The sequence below is a fragment of the Triticum urartu genome, chromosome 7 (genome assembly GCF_003073215.2).
Source record: "Triticum urartu cultivar G1812 chromosome 7, Tu2.1, whole genome shotgun sequence".
NCBI lineage: Eukaryota > Viridiplantae > Streptophyta > Magnoliopsida > Poales > Poaceae > Triticum > Triticum urartu.
Window position 1 is genome coordinate 294,735,821 of NC_053028.1, and position 17,056 is coordinate 294,752,876.

At 43.1% G+C, this 17,056-nt stretch overlaps 1 protein-coding gene across 2 annotated transcripts; it reads right to left on the bottom strand.

Annotated features, from left to right (window-relative positions):
- Positions 1 to 7,700: 7,700 nt before the first annotated feature.
- Positions 7,701 to 11,858, bottom strand: LOC125522632 (DCN1-like protein 4). Of its 2 annotated transcripts, XM_048687677.1 has the most exons (11): positions 11,668 to 11,858; positions 10,414 to 10,494; positions 10,008 to 10,092; positions 9,507 to 9,581; positions 9,392 to 9,428; positions 9,213 to 9,296; positions 8,758 to 8,818; positions 8,569 to 8,675; positions 8,407 to 8,472; positions 8,134 to 8,283; positions 7,701 to 7,955 (listed from the first exon to the last, which is right to left on the bottom strand). In XM_048687677.1, the coding sequence occupies exons 1-10, from the start codon at positions 11,711 to 11,713 to the stop codon at positions 8,188 to 8,190; spliced, it is 738 nt and encodes a 245-aa protein (XP_048543634.1). In that variant the 5' UTR covers positions 11,714 to 11,858; the 3' UTR covers positions 7,701 to 7,955; positions 8,134 to 8,187. The 2 variants fall into 2 exon arrangements, with proteins under 2 accessions (XP_048543634.1, XP_048543635.1); XM_048687678.1 differs by lacking the exon at positions 10,414 to 10,494.
- Between the last annotated feature and the right edge of the window lie 5,198 nt (positions 11,859 to 17,056).

Genomic DNA, 17,056 nt, shown 5'->3' on the forward strand with positions numbered 1-17,056 from the left:
CTCAACATACATTTGGGATCTATGTGAGGAATAACTATATTTCCGTCAATACCTCAAGCATACATGGGAAGTTATTTATGACTAGTATGTTGATTCAATGAGGAACATTTCCAAACATTAGGGGGAGATTTCAAGTACCATAAAGAATGCTAGGAAATTAGTGGAATGCTCAACACATTTCTGCCTCAAGTCCACGTACTCAAAGATCTGAACCATGCGTTCAGAAGATTTACAACACATTGCAAATAACCTGCCAGATTCATTTACTAAAAATAAAGGTGTCACATAATCCTTCAATCCTGCAAAAATATGCCTGAAAGAATGGAGGTACCAACAAAAACCACTCAACTACCCATTCATAGCAATAGGGGGAGAAGTATGGCAATAGTACATCAGGATTCGACTTCTCGCAAGCAAGTATATCGAGGCTCTGAATCAGTAAATGCAAGTCAACTTCACGTTGGCAGACACCTAATGCGTAGTATACACCCAGTGGACGGGCAACCTTCACCAACCCAGGTCATAGTGCACACAATGACCGGGACAACGAAATACCCGACTCAATCGCATTGGAAATCATGAACAGTCACCATGGGTAACGATATTTCCGTCAACTCTATATTGATAGGAGAAACATATAATCAAAAGTCTGCAATTGTCGACATACATTTCTCAACTAGATTGAAAAAACCTTTCACATGATTTAGGTCCAAAGACCATGGCCATGGAAAAGTGTGAATGTCACACCCTAGTTAGTTCAAGCATTAGAGTGTGCATCATGTTTAAATTCCTCTTAAATTTGAAATGGGGAAGACAGAACCCCCAACACCCCCCCCCCTGAAAACAACTAGGGTTTACTTAAATTATTTTTCAATGAACCTGAAATGCCCTTCTAAAAAGTTCACTCTCTTTGTCTTGGGTTAGAACCTCTGGCAAAATTGGTGCACAATTTTCTAGGTCAATAGAAGGTCATTGAATTAAATCATAAGTATTTGATTTTGGGCATTTAAATACTATAAAATAATTTAAATGATCAAATAATTCTGGAAATAAATGTATACTGTTGGAAATATTCTAAACAGAGCCCACATTTATTTTCAGGATTTTTGGAAACGTTTTAGTATTTTTAATAAAGCCCAACAGTTGCAGTTAAATAGAAAAACAGAAACAAATCAAAAAAAAGAGAGAGAGGGAAGCCCACCTGGGCCTTACCTGTGCTGGCCCAGCCCACCTGGCTCGGCCCAGCCGACTGGCCTTGCCAGTCGTCCTCCTCCTCCCGCCAGGAGGACGAGGAGCGCGTGGCCGGCGCCCGTGGCCACACGTCGGCCACCTCCTGCTTCTGCCGACGCCCTGGAGACGTCTAGGGATGCCACGCCGACCCCCACGTCCCCCTCTCATCCTCCCTCACTCTCCCCCTCGTCTCCCTCACCCTCTCCCGCGATGGCCGAGCGCGATCCTCGCCGCCGTTCGCCGTAGACGTCACCAGAGCCACCCCCTCGCCCCTCCGACAAGCCCAATAGCTCCGCCTCGTCGCCCTGGACCTCTCCACTGACCCACGCGACTCCAAACGCCACCGAACGCCGTCTTCGCCCTCGTCTTCAACCTCGGGCACCCGAGCCGTCTCCGGTCGATTCGTCGCCGCCAGGACCTCCCCGAGCTCGCTGACCCCCTCTCCGACCCTGCTATGAGCTCCTCTTCCTCTTCCCCTAGCTCCCGTGCTTGTTTGGCCTCTGTAGTCGCCACTTCCACCGCACCCGAAAGCTCCCCGCCGCCGGCCATGGCGCCGTCGTGGCTAGAGCCACAGTGGCTCGAAGCCAAGCTCACCGTTGTGCTAAGCGCAGCACCAGGAGCCCGTAGCCACCACCAGCTCTTTCTCCCGTGCACCGTAGCATCGAACCCAACCCCGTCCGAACTCCGGCCGCCGCTGTCGAGCTCGCCGGCGTCGTTTCCGGCGTTCCCGTGTCCAACCACTTGCACCACTGGATGCAGCAGCTCCCCAGCTACGCGTAGCACGTCTCCACCGGCGATTTGGTCACCGGAGGACCAAATCCGAAGCTCTCCACCGTCTCGGCCTCGCCGGCGACTCAACGCCGGCGGGATTAGCCCCGCTGACCAGGGGTTTGACCCCAGTTTGACTCCATCTAAGACACTGATGTGTGGGGCCGGCTTCTAACTAATTTAGATTAGTTTAAATTAGAGCTAATCACTCTGTTAGAGGTTAATGACGCCGTTAACTACCCCTCTCTCACTGACATGTGGGCCCAGAGCCTAACTAACCCAGTTTAGTGCTAACTAAACACTAACCAACTCTGTTAGTTAGCTGAGAGACTGACAGAAGGGGCCCACCAGTCAGGTTTGACCTGGGCTGGCGCCTTTGACCCGCTGACGTCATAGTGACGCGGTGCTGACGCATTAATCCAATTTCTGGATTTATTCTTTAATAGGAAATTCCAGAAAATAATCAAAACTTCTAAAAATCATAGAAAATCAACCATAGCTCCAAATGCAAAGATTTATATATGAAAAATGATTAGAAAAATTCAATCTATCCATCTGTAATGGTTTCATGCATGACAAAACAAGTTAACCTTGCTGTTTAAGCAGAATGAGGTAATGCACTAATAAAGCCATGTTTAATAAGCTAATAATTGAATCTTTGACTCAAATGATTTCATCCCTTTCTGTTTTAGCTTGCATTAGGCCAAGACACCTTCATCTTGCCATGTCATAGCATGCATCATATTGTTGCATATTGCCATGTGTTGATTATGTTTCGGTGTGTCTTTCGTGGTAGGTTCTGCCTCCGAGGATAACCCCGAGTATCCGCCTGAAGGGCAGTACCCTACTACCACTACAAACAGGCAAGCAACCCATTGATCATTCCAATACAAAACCATGTTCTCGCTTCTGCTCTGGTTTACTGCATTAAGACAACGTGATTCAAACTGCTGTGTGTTACGGTAGTTGAACCCTTATCCTCTGCATGACCTGTCATTGCCACAGTAACTAGATGAAACCCACTAGCATGTGTAGGAGTTGATTGAGCCATGTATGTGATTCCTACCTTGCTATGCCTGCTATGCTTAGAGTTGTGTCAGGTCTGGTTCATCTGGGTGATGGGCTAGAGTGATATGATATGTCGGTAATGTGAGGAATGTGTCGAACATGTTTTGGTAAAGGTATCGATGAGACGCCATGTAGGAGTACATGGTGGGTTGTTTCATTGAGACCGTCCATAAGAACTGAGATCTGTATGCATGATTTAAGATTCAGCTACTACCACACATTGGGCCCTGAAATATGACCCCGCTCGACTTACTGACCCCTCTCACCCTCTGTCCAGGAGTTGCAACTAGTTTCTGGTGTTTGTAGGACATGTGTTGGCGGCCGTGCGTAGCGCTGACCCTAGGGGTGGGCTATGATGCGGTAGATACACTGTGGCCGGGTATGCCGGGCGCCCGTTTGGCGTCTCGGGACCCTGTACACATCGTTTGGGGCCGTTGAGGACACCCCGGCCGGATTTCCTTGCGGATGGAACCTGAATAGCCGATAAACCTAGACTAGAGACTTGTGAGGTTAGTCAGGTCGTGGTCTACACCCACGTCGGTTTTCGCTTGAAGTCTGCCGAGCACATGTCGTGTGCAGACGTTAAGTGGTGGAAACATGTGTGACGAAGTACACCCCTGCAGGGTATAAAACTATTCGAATAGCCGCGTCCGCGGTAAAGGACTACTTGGTTGCCTATGCAGTTCATAGACAAGTTAATGGATACTACTAAAAGACTCAAGATAAGTGTGAGTACCGAGAATGGCCCTCTCGTAGGATGACGAGGGAGGATCCTCGGTGGAGTATTGTGTTGGTGAGTAGTGGACTCGTGTGCGAAAACTATTTTACTGGTGGAGTTCCGTAGGATAGCTTAGCCAAGAGTCAAAGCTGGCTTGCTGCAATAACCCCACCTCCTTCTTGAGAATAAGCATTTATAGTAGGTTCTGTTGTAAGACTTGCTGAGTACCCTTGTACTCATGTTTGCTTAATTACTGTTTTCAGACGACAACACCGCCCCCTCCGATGGGTTCTACGTAGACCTTGACGTCGACGAGTGACTAGCCACCCAGGTGGTGATCCTGGCCATGGAGGGCCCTATGTAGATAGACAGGCTTCGAGAAGCTTTCTTTCTTTCTAGTGTCTGTACTCGGACTAGTTGCTTCCGCATGTGCTTGTATGATTGTATGACTTGAGTGTCAGGTCATGTGACCCCTGTCTGTATGAACATGTTATGTATGGCTCTCTGGAGCCTTTAAATAAAGTACTTGAGTTGTAGAGTTTTGTTGTGATGCCATGTTGTATGTACTCATATCGGGCATATTGTGTGTATGATTGAAATGCTTGGTATGAGTGGGATCCGACAATCTAGTTGTTTATCCTTGGCAGCCTTTCTTATGGGGAAATGTAGTCTAGTGTTCCTCGAGCCATAGTAGTCCGCTACAGCCCGGTTCACCGGAGTCCTGCTAGCCCAGCACTACTGTTCAGGACACTTGACTGGCCGGCATGTGTTTCACTTCGTTCCTATGTCTGTCCCTTCGGGGAAATGTCACGCGAAGACTTCCGGAGTCCTGTTAGCCCAGTGCTACAGCCCGGAATCACTCGCTAATGATCAACATGCTCGATGTGATTCATGTATGCCTGTCTCCATAGGTCTGTGCCGCTTTGGGTTCACGACTAGCCATGTCGGCCCGGGTTCTCTGTCATATGGATGCTAGCGACACTATCATATACGTGAGCCAAAAGGCGCAAACGGTCCTGGGCCACGGTAAGGCGACACCTGTGGGATACCGTGCGTGAGGCCGCAAAGTGATATGAGGTGTTACCGGCTAGATCGATGTGGCTTGGAATCGGGGTCCTGACAGTGAACAACACTCGGACTGAACTCGAGCAAAGGGTATAATCTAGGTAGAAATAATCTTGCTCAGTAAAGGGAAAAGTATTCATATAAGCAATACCTACACCAGTTTTCTTCTGGAAACAGAATTGAGAACAACGAGGTGGTGAAACATAGAGCAAGTATTGTAGCACAAGGGTTCACACGGATACCCAACTATGCTCTAGAGATGGAATCTCTTTCTGATAACTTATATCATTGGCAGTACAAAATCATCTATCTATGCAGTTGATAGATGTAGTGATTACATATCCATGTCGATCACTAGATTCAGACATAGATGGTTCCCAATGGAATCTCACTTCTGAATCGAAATGCAAAACACAACATACAGTGTGTAAAAAACCAATAAGTCACTATATGAGTTATTGTTGTTGGTACATTTTGGTACAACTGACATAGTGAGTTTCTTATACACAAGGATTACTCCTACAATGATGATTACCCATGCATGTTTGTCATACACAAGGATTACTCCAGCAATGACAAAGCACATGATCATCTTAATGATGGATTTTGAGATGAAGGATTGGGTAAAACCTCAATCACCTTCACTCATACATTATGGTACGCTATGTTGTCTATATTCAAAATATGTTGGGAAAATTCATTGTGGACAAATCTTATGCATCCATAACTCGCATGGCTTCATTCTTTAGACATAGAGAAAGATCCATTAAAACCATGAGTTGATGAGAATGCGATATTGGGACATAAAGTTTCATATCCTAGTGCCATGGACCCACCACACATAATTGGTTGGGGCTCAAGAATATCTTTGATATCTCCAAGGCATCAAATAGCTTGTCCTAGTTTTCAGTTCAGAGAAATCTGGACACCAATATCATTGGATAAATAAATCAGATCCCCACTATGTTAGATCATACACAACCTTTGTGTTCCTCCTAGGTGTGGTAGCCATACCATGAAAGTCTTTGAAACATACCTTTGTGGCTACATCCACCAACCATTTTCTCAAATATAATGTTGCTTGTGTTGTCTGGATGCAAACAGGGTACATAGTAAGCAATATCTTTATATTGTTCATCTTGCAAGTCAAATCATGTGACAACCTGAAGTCTCTGCCAACTTCAACATTCTAGAAACATGTTCATGGAATTGGTATTTGATGGCTTCAAGATATGCAAGTATCGGGGGAGTATCTTCCTGAATTACACCTAAATTACTCATGTTCAAAGCACCATATTATACTCCTTTTCCCTTTATGAGTTTACTTTTACAAGTTTTCATCAAGGTTTTTAATGAGGTAATATCAACATGAGATCATATGTCATACTTTCTGTTTTCCCCACCGAGGTTTTTATGAAAGTATACACGACATATTTATTGTCCTCTAAAATCTATGGATTTTCCCATATTGAGTTAAAGAGACAATTATCATGATATGTCATATCTTTTTGTCCTTATATATTTTTCCCATTGGGTGTTAAAGGAGTTTTCAATGACATATGAGATCGCACTATTTTCCCTTATGAGCTTTCCCTCGAAGTTTCTCATAAAAGGTTTTAACAAGGCGACATATGCAATATTTTCTATTTTTTCTCACTGGTTTTTTAAAGGTAAGTATACAAGGCATATTTATTGTTCTCCAAACTCATCAATGAGTTTTCTCCTTTCTCAAAGGTTTTCTGATATGAGTTATCAAGAAGACAATAATCATTATATGTTGACTTTTTCTCCTTATTCTTTTTCCCATTGGGTTTAAAGTAGTACTCAGCAACATATCTACTCTATTCTCCTCATATTTTTTCCACGGGGTTTTTGGGGGAGACTCTCAAGATTATACGAAAGACTTCTAAAGATGGAAGATCTATGTACAAGAAGTTTTCAATGATGAAACATTCAAGGAGCGGTGTTGTACAAGGGGGAGTGTTAGGAGGGGGGGGGTGCCTCCGAATAATCAACAGAAATCCGGACTAATCATCAATTCACTTTCAATCTCCCTTTACTTTCGTTTTACTCTTAACATAATTGATTGGATATCCCGCATAAGGAATCGAAAAAAGACACGATGTTTTATTCTAGAGAATCCCCAACGAAAAATGCACACTATTCCCCTCTTTTCTATCAAATCGGTCATAACCACTACCTACATTCCATAAAATAGTAGTACACCACTAGGAGCAAATACATGCTCTAAGTACAACTAGGTGAAATGACTACGGTTTACATGATGAAAAATTATATTTTTGAGGATTATACAGTTTGAGGATATGCTATGTAGGCCTTGATCCCTCAAATCCTAAAATTTCCCCTTAAATATAACATTTGGGGAACCTGCATGAGATGTTACTTTGTGTTCTAGGCATAGTTTCAAAAACCAAACTCATTTCAGGTTTTTACTTGTCAGACCGTCGATTCATCGGTATTTGCAACAAAAAACAAATATTTAAGGTGATTATTGAAATTTTTGACCACATATAATATTGTATGTAAACCATTAATAAATCATGAAATGTTATTAGCCTAGTTGGTTATTGGGCCTTTAGCATGTCTTGCCTCAAGGTTGCCTAATTTTTAAAACATACTTTTGGTTTTACTAAGAGACCGGTACATATTGAAACTAACTTGGCGCCAGTTTCTTGTTTTTCTGGTCGGACCGACAGTTTAGCGCGGTTTTTAAAACTATATATATGCCTCGAGGTAGATTATGCCCACATGCACGTCAGGCCAAAAGGAGCAGTAAAATAATCTGTTCTCGGGATATGGGATGGGCCAACAGGGCAAGAGAGGAACAACATATGCCAACATGTTCTTTTAAGACTTCCAGAAAATTTGCATGCTCTCAAAACTACACACCTACGAAGCCATTGAATAATACAAATATAGAGAATGACAATGTAAAATTCTAGATGATGACCCTGCAAAGTATTTAAATCAAGTATAAAGAAAGCAAAAGGCAAACTACAAGGCGATTGATAATTTCTAAAACCAGACTCTGAACAGAGCAGTCACAAACGAGCTTGATCTGCATCCTCCAAAATTCTCCAAGGTGCTGAAAAAAAAGGACAGCAACAAAATTGCATGAATGCAACTGTGTGATTGAAGGAAAATGATCCATATCTTCTTCCTGATTAGAAATGCTTGCATGGAGTTCCTATTTCTTTTTAGGAGAGATACCACATCCCATATATCTCAAGTCATAGGGTAACAAGATAAGGTAGTTCACTTACATTTCTGAGTATTACATTTGGATTGCATCTTCACCACCACTCAGTACAACAGAGCTAATTTTCACTTGCTCTTAACCATTCAACAAAATTGTCTAAAATTAAAGGCCAAGCTTGGTCTGCATCATAATTGTCAAGTGATGGGAAGTTTATCTGAATGAAATGTGATTCAGCGTTAGTAGTATGAGAAGGAAATGTTATTAAGTACTGTACACAAAAAGGAAGCAAAAGGGGAAAAAAGATGCTGGGACATGGGGTTGACGTTTAAATCATGACCTCATTGCAGAACCGAAGAAATCCCATCCATTGATCCATGTTTATAACCTTGTACTCATTTTGATGCTGAAACCCAAACTCACATAAATAAGCACATCAACCAAAATACGAGTCCCTTAGATGAATGGGACCAATAAATTAAAATATTGAATCAACCGTTACCTTAAGGTAATTAATAAGTTTTTCAACCTGCGGGCGGAACTGCAAGCTCAACACTAGATTCAATAACTCACAAGCAACAGGTATTTCTATACACTTCTTCTTGTCCTCTGAGCAAGCACAAGTGCACAACCAAGTCATAAGTATTTATCAAGGAAAAAAATGTGTCATAAGAATAGCAAGTGTGACTACCTGTTAGGCAATAACGGAACGCATATGGATAGAAATCCTGGAAATTAGAGGACCTCGTAACCTGGTTTGTAAAGAACACGTTATGAGCAAGCCGGTTACAGTACAATTAAAAGTATCATCGTTTAATGGTAGCTCATTGTTCCATTCCCATGACAAGCCTTCCGTACTCAAATTCTGTTTTAACATAACTAGTAGGGCCCATCATAGGTAATTTCCACCCTTAGAAAAGTATAAACCTTTCAAATATATTTAATATACTACTCCCTCCGTTCCTAAATATTTGTCTTTTTAGAGATTTCAAATGGACTACCACATACGGATGTATATAGACATATTTTAAAGTGTAGATTCACTCATTTTGCTCCGTATGTAGTCACTTGTTGAAATCTCTAGAAAGACAAATATTTAGGAACAGAGGGAGTAGTTACTAAATATTTGTGGAATAGAACACTCACTTCTTGGACCAGTTCAGGAAAGGCTTTCTTCAGTTTACTGATGCTATCAGCTCGCAGAGCTTTCATCCCAGTTCTCCATTCATCCTATCAACAGAGTACTACCAGTCAAAAATCAGAAAGACAGTGCGATATATCATACCAATAAACATTTTGAACAGTTTAAAAAATATAATGCATACCAGAGTAAAATAACCTTGCTTTTCACAGCCCATTTTCCTGATACAAGATAGATGTCCATTAGATATTTCGGTAAATGATATCACCACTAAAGAATTTTAGAGAACAGTGACATACCATGCTAACATCAGAATCCGAACATCTGTATGTGGAACTTCAAGATGAGAGCAGAGTGTTTCGATGCCTTCTGGGCTGTTCAGGCAGGTTAAAAAAAATTGGAATAATGTCGAGCAACAGTTTCATTGGAGCAAACAATGGGGGCAATATGGTGGTGGTGGTGGGAGGGGGGGGGGGGGGGGGGGGGGGTAACACAATAAAACCCTGATGTCTCTACCAAAGATGAAATTATAGCATTAAAGAATCATTAACATCTAGCTGCATCAAAATGGTATGTAAAACTACCAATACACATTTTCGTGAATGGGATTACATAACATTGACAACTATTACATCACAATTTACAATGATTCATATAAAACAGCTCGTATTTTTACCATGTGCGATAATTCCCTAATTGGAAGGTATACATAGAATTTCTAAATGGAAGGATGACCACCATGAGTATACAGCAAAAATAATGACAGGCAAGTGTTTGAGAAAAACTGTGAAAAAACTTACTCAATCATGCTGGATGAGCCATCAGCATATGTATAGAAAAGTTGGTCAATCCGCTCTATTTCCTTTGAAACCGCTTTAGTGGGAACTGGAGATAATAATGGAAATGTTATTACAAATAGATCTAAGGAACATGTGGTTTCCTATCAATATACAGTATCTTGATTTTGCATACCACATACCATATGATAGAATTTAGCTTGCAAGCAAAAATTATGCATTTGGTATTTCTAATGTGCAAACAAAACTTGTGCATGTGGAAGAAGCAGAAGTAAGGAGAAGACCAACACATAGCTTGACATAAACCAAATGACTGAATAACACGCACATGCACATTCTTACACCCAGATGGATAAGTGTATAGGGTTCAACAAGTAATTCAGAAAGAAAAGGAATCAATGCATCTCACCACGTTGTGCTTTCCTGCTGGTCAGGTTTGTACTGACTCCTTTTCTTTTTCTGTTTTGTTTTTCATTTACTTGTTCCTCACCTAAATATAATCGTTTGCTTAGTACTCATTCAGATATACATACCCTCAAAAGAGAATATGATAGCTCCTACACCAACCCATTTGGAAAAAGAAGTAATGCGACAACAAATTTAAAGAGAAGGTAAGAATCAAGAGTTCAATACACAAACATTTTAATAACCTAAAAAAGAAAACCTATTAGGACAAAGTTTGAGCCAATGGGCAGCTATTCTAGTTGCTTATGAAACTTCTATGTATACACACGCAATTTCAAGATAAGCTTCTTAATCTGTCTTTTACATTTACTGGGGTAAAATTCAGCACTACAAATTACAAAATGGCACAAACCCCATGGGAGCAGCAAACTAACCACCAAATGAGTAAGTTGAAGTAATCGCTTGAGATATGTAGCAAGACAGCATGTAGTGATTAATCATTCCAATAATAAGGGACTACACAGGAGCAAAATGAGTGAATCTACAAACATATGTCTATATACATCCATATGTAGTTTGTATTGAAATCTGTAAAAAGACTTATACATCCATATGTAGTTTATACTAACCTGATTTCTGTAGTCACAGAAAAAAGGTAAAGATTTACCGCACAAGATACATGGCGAATTTATGTTATTAGTGGTGTAAAATTGATGCAAAGACAACAAATCGCCGCGGAGATTGCAGAGCTGAACCAGAAACCCAGAACACGGTGTTAACAGGTAGCTGCTCTTTAGATTTTACTTGCAAAGCGTTTCGGCATGGGTAGGCACACAATTAATAAACCTATGAATTGCCATCTGCTTACATTACGAATGTAAATCTGCTAGCGAATCCACACCCAATTCTGCACCAGGCGATCCAAACCCAGGATTCAGCTCCTTCTCTTTACCACCATGACAGATTCCCAAACCCTGAATCTACCCCGACCCTTCCCATCCCGTAACAAGCGATCCGAACCCCACATACCGGCAATCAACGAGTCGTACCTCGTAGGCTTCCGCACAGGACAACTCAAGATTGGATCTTCCCGAGACAACGCACCACACGGAATCTCGCAAGACAACGAACGGACCGGGGACCTGCCGAGGCCACCAGCAAGGCCTCGCACGCAGCCTAATCACGAAACAAGGAAGACAACCAGGGGAGCGGGGATGGGGGTCGGGGTGGGGGTGGGGGTTGAGGGGAGGAGCATTACCGGCCGCGGCGGACGACGACGACGACTTCTTGGAGGAGCGCCTCATGGTGGCCCGTCCTCTCACCTTCTCGTCGCGCGTCCCTCTCTTTCTCTCTCGGGTACCCCTGCGCGCGGTCGCCGAGTTATCTTCCCTCGTCTCGCCTTCTCTGCTGTCTCGGTTTGAGAGTTCGAGTTTGCGGAAGAAACGGGGGCGCCCCCCCCCCCCCCCCCCTATATTAACTACGATTCGACCTGGTTAGGAAGTTGTGTCCCACGTGCGGGCCTGGAGGCTAAATTTCATGTTTTGATCTTTTTCCAAACCTATTCGAGATCTGACTTAGTTTGAAAAAAAATTGAGATCTGTCCCTTTGCTACCGCCAGGGACCATGGCGGTAGGGTAATAGCCTATCGCCAAGGACCCTGGCAGTAGGGTTGCATGCCCTACCGCCAAAACCCGCCTAAGTATTGAACACAGCATGTGCCCGTGTCTACCGCCAAGCACCTTGACGGTAGGGTTGTGCAGACTATCGTCAGCTTGTTTGGTGGTAGAGATATTTTCTACCGTCAAGTCTCTAGCGGTAGGCTGTTAGACCCTACCGACATGGTCTCTGACGGTAGCAAAAGGGTCAGATCTCGAAAAAAATTCAACTTAAGGTCAAATCTCGAATAGGTTTCGGAAAAGGGTCAAAACACGAAATTTTGCCGGCCGTGGATACCTGCACCAACACGGCTGCCCCTATTTCTTCCTTGGTGAAAGATCGTACTCTCTATTGTCTTTTTTAGTTTGCATATATATATAAGTTTTATCTGAAATTAAATCATCTCTATTTCAATCAAGCTTGTAGAAAAATATTAACATTCATAATGCCTAATTAATATCGTTAGATTCTTTATAATATGTAATTCATAGTATATATATTTGATATTATAGATGTTGGTATTTTTTTAATATAAATCACAAATCTAATACGTGGAGTAAAAAGGACTGAAGAAAGTACCAATTTGCGAGTTTATATCGATACTACCGAACGCTCAGATTTTAAAAATCTGGGTTGAACGTCCTTTTCACCGCTAGATTTTGAGCACGCGTGCTAAAGCAGAGAACACAACCACGTTGGCAAATGAGATCTTTCGGTAAAATGGAAGTTGTCGTCGCGAACGCCTCCCGGATCCTATGTTCCCTTATCCATCCACACGACCTCCCCGAGCATGCTAGACAACGATGTTGCGAACCTGCACGGGGATTAATTCCTTGCCTATCCTACAGAGTTGTCGCTTGTCTTACCCGATGGTCCTTAATTTTAGTTATGGTCGGCGCATGAAAAGAAAGAGGCAGTATACTATGTCAGAGCTTTGATTTAGCAAGCAAACATCACATGCTCAACTATTTTTTAGTCTTAGATGATTATTGGTATACGACAGCTGTCACTCATTCTACCAAGCAGTCCTTGGTTTTGTTTCTGATCAGCGCATGGAATAAAATAGGCAGAATACTACGTCAGAGCTTTGATTCAGCAAACATTACATGCTCTACTATCTTTTAGTGTTTAGATGATTATCAGCACCCAAGAGTATATTTTAACAAGAAACGGGCAATTTCAAACAAACAAAAAACTTCAAATGTTGCATTCTTCATCGAAAAATGCGTCGAACTACTAAACTTGACACATCTATCGACCCTGATCGAATGCAACGAACACACCATTTTTGAACTTTCACCGTGCAATCATATTCAATTAAATCCAACTTGCACTAAACGAGGGAAAGAAGCACAAGCGGAAGGCTGAAGCTGGATGGAGCGCTGAGGATGCGGCCCTGGCCGTCCAAGGTAAATGCAAAAGCTTCCAAAAGCAGAAGAAAGACTAGAAGGGGAAGAAGCAAGTCGCCTTGAAGAGTAAAATCCTCGATCGACCCTGCCAGATCCATATGAAGAACAACGAGGAGGGCAATTTAATTTTGCCGAAGCATACCACTCGGGAGTGCCGACTCCTGAAGCAAGAGATGCGGCAAGATTCCTCTGGGGATAAGTATGAAGACGACGATGACGACAGAGGAAAGGGTACTTCTGGGTACCGCAACATCGAGAAAGTCTTGATGATCTTTGCCGATGTCGAAAGCAAGAGTCGCCTCAAGGTTATCAACCGAGAGGTCAACATGGCAATTCCGACTGCCCCCAAATTCCTCGACTAGTCCAAGATGTTGGTGACCTTCTATCAGTCGGACCACCCAGCCCACATACCGACCCTCGGGCGGCAGGCTTTGGTGGTTGAACCAGCTGTTGGAGGAGTCTGATTGCGCAAAGTCCTAATGGACGGTGGCAGCAGGCTCAACATCATTTATGCCGACAAACTGGAGGCAATGGGAATCCCGATGTCCCGGCTCAGCAATAGCAACATGCAGTTCCACGGGGTAATCCCCGAGAAGAAAGCCAAATCACTCGGACATGTCGCCCTCGACGCCTTTTTCGGCGAAGAGATGAACTTCCGGAAGGAACGGTTGACTTTTGAGGTGGTAGTCTTCTGAAGTGCTTACCACTCTATCCTGGGTAGGCCTGCCTACGCACGTTGTAACGCCCTTGATGCGGCTATATCTCCCATGTGTCGAAGCACGACTTAGAGGCATAACCGCATTGAAAGCAATGTTGCAAGTGAGGTAATCTTCACACAACCCATGTAATACATAAAGGGAAAGAGATACATAGTTGGCTTACAATCGCCACTTCACACAATTACATGAATAAAGCATTACATCAAACAGATACAATCAAGGTCCGACTACGAAACCAAAATAAAAGAAGACTACCCCAAATGCTACACAGATCCCCGATCGTCTCGACTGGGCTCCACTACTGATCGACTAGAACGAAACAACACAAAGGACAAGATCTTCATAGAGCTCCTCCTTGAGCTTGGTTGCGTCACCTGCTCGGTAACATCGGCACCTGCAAACTGGTTTTGGAAGTATCTGTGAGTCACGGGGACTCAGCAATCTCACACCCTCGTGATCAAGACTATTTAAGCTTATAGGTAGGGAAAAGGTATGAGGTGGAGCTGCAGCAAGCGACTAGCATATTTGGTGGCTAACATACGCAAAAGAGAGCGAGAAGAGAAGGCAAAGCACGGTCGAGAAACTATGATCAAGAAGTGATCCTAGAACAACCTACGTCAAGCATAACTCCAACACCGTGTTCACTTCCCGGACTCTGCCGGAAAGAGACCATCACGGTAACACACGCGGTTGTTGTATTTTAATTAAAGTCAACTTCAGGTTTTCTACAACCGGACATTAACAAATTCCCATCTGCCCATAACCGCGGGCATGACTTTCAAAAGTTCAAATCCCTGCAGGGGTGTCCCAACTTAGCCCATCACAAGCTCTCACGGTCAACGAAGGATATTCCTTCTAGCGGGAAGACCCGATCAGGCTTGGAATCCCGGTTACAAGACATTTCGACAATGGTAAAACAAGACCAGCAACACCGCCCGAATGTGCCGACAAATCCCGATAGGAGCTGCACATATCTCGTTCTCAGGGCACACTCAGATGAGCTCTTCATACAACTAAAACCAAACCTCGAGTTTCCCCGAGGGGGCACTGCACAGGGCTCTAGTTTGGACCAACACTCAGAGGAGCACTGGCCCGGGGGGGTTAAAATAATGATGACCCTTGAGTCTGCAGAACCCAAGGGAAAGAAAAGGCTAGGTGGCGAATGGTAAAACCAATGTTGGGCATTGCTGGAGGAGTTTTATTCAAGGCGAACTGTCAAGGGGTTCCCATTATAACCCAACCGCGTAAGGAACGCAAAATCCGGGAACATAACACCGATATGACGGAAACTAGGGCGGCAAGAGTGGAAAACACCAGGCAAAGGCCAAGCTTCCACCCTTTACCAAAGTATATAGATGCATTAATTAAATAATAATATTTGTGATATCCCAACAATGTAAACATGTTCCAACAAGGAACAACATCTCCATGTTCCAAACAAGGAACAAACTTCAATCTTCACCTGCAACTAACAACGCTATAAGAGGGGCTGAGCAAAGCGGTAACAGCCAAACAACGGTTTGCTAGGACAAGGTGGGTTAGAGGCTTGGTTCAACAATATAGGAGGCATGATAAGCAAGTGGTAGGTATCGCGACATAGGCATAGCAAAAGAGCGAGCAACTAGCAAGCAAAGATAGAAGTGATTTCGAGGGTATGGTCATCTTGCCTGAAATCCTGCAAGGAAGAAGAACGAGTCCATGAAGAAGACAAACGGGCGTAGTCGAACGGGTCCTCACAAACGTGACGTTATCGGAACCAACCCGAAGAAGCAACACCGGAAAGAAGCACACAACATAGTAAACAAACAACACATGGACATGGCATGATGCACAACCAAGTATGATGCATGTTCGGTTTAATGATACATGGCATGGCATGGCAAAGAGCACAAACAATCCTAACAATCCTACAAATTAAGTGGAGCTCAACATGCAACTCCATTGCATATTGACGAAACACCACAAGACTTATTTAGTTCTCTCTTGTTTACGTACCCAACAAGATTAAATGTTGTTAGCATGGCAAGAGGGTGAAGCAAATGAAAACTACCTATCTAGGCAAGTTTAAATGAGGCGGGAAGCAACGAACAACAATTCCGGAAACTCCTCATATGCATATTTTAGGTTTGGTGTTGTTCTGCCCTAAACATAATTTTAGAGTTGTGAAACATGCAAAGAGATCCACCATGTTAAACTAGGCAAAATTCTACCCCAGTTACATATAAAGTTTGTTAGGTTTGGAGCTACGGTTATTTAGATATGAATTAAATCATTTTAGCAAGTTATTTAAGCAAATTTAAACAAACAACATTTTAAACATATTAACCATGGATGAAAATGACATATTATGAAACTAGATGCAATTCTAAGCATATTTCATATATAAATTGTTTTAATATGATGCACCATTTGTGAGTTGTTAAATGCATGAACTAGAGGGACTTTTCTGCAAAACTGTTTTACTGGACTAATTAGCAAAAAACCCAGGAGCTGAAAAAAACATACACGGGCCGAAACTGGGTGAGCGTAGGATAATATTCAGCGCCCAGGGCGTCACATAAGCAAACAGGGATGGGTTGGCTGGTGCTCACCTCGCGGGCCTTGGGCCAGCGGATCTGGTGGGCTAAGGCTGGTGGGCTAAGGCTGCAGAAAACGAGGTGGAGCAGATCGGAAAAGGATCCCGAGGGAGATGGAAGAGAGTGGCGGCGGCGGAGGATCCCTAGAAATTAGGGATTTGGTCTTCGGATAGACTAATATATATATAGCGGGTAGGTTAGGCTAGGGGCTATCTCGTCCCTCCGATCGTAATCGGACGGACGGAAAAAATATGTTAGGAAGTCCAATTAACAAAACGGAGACGTTT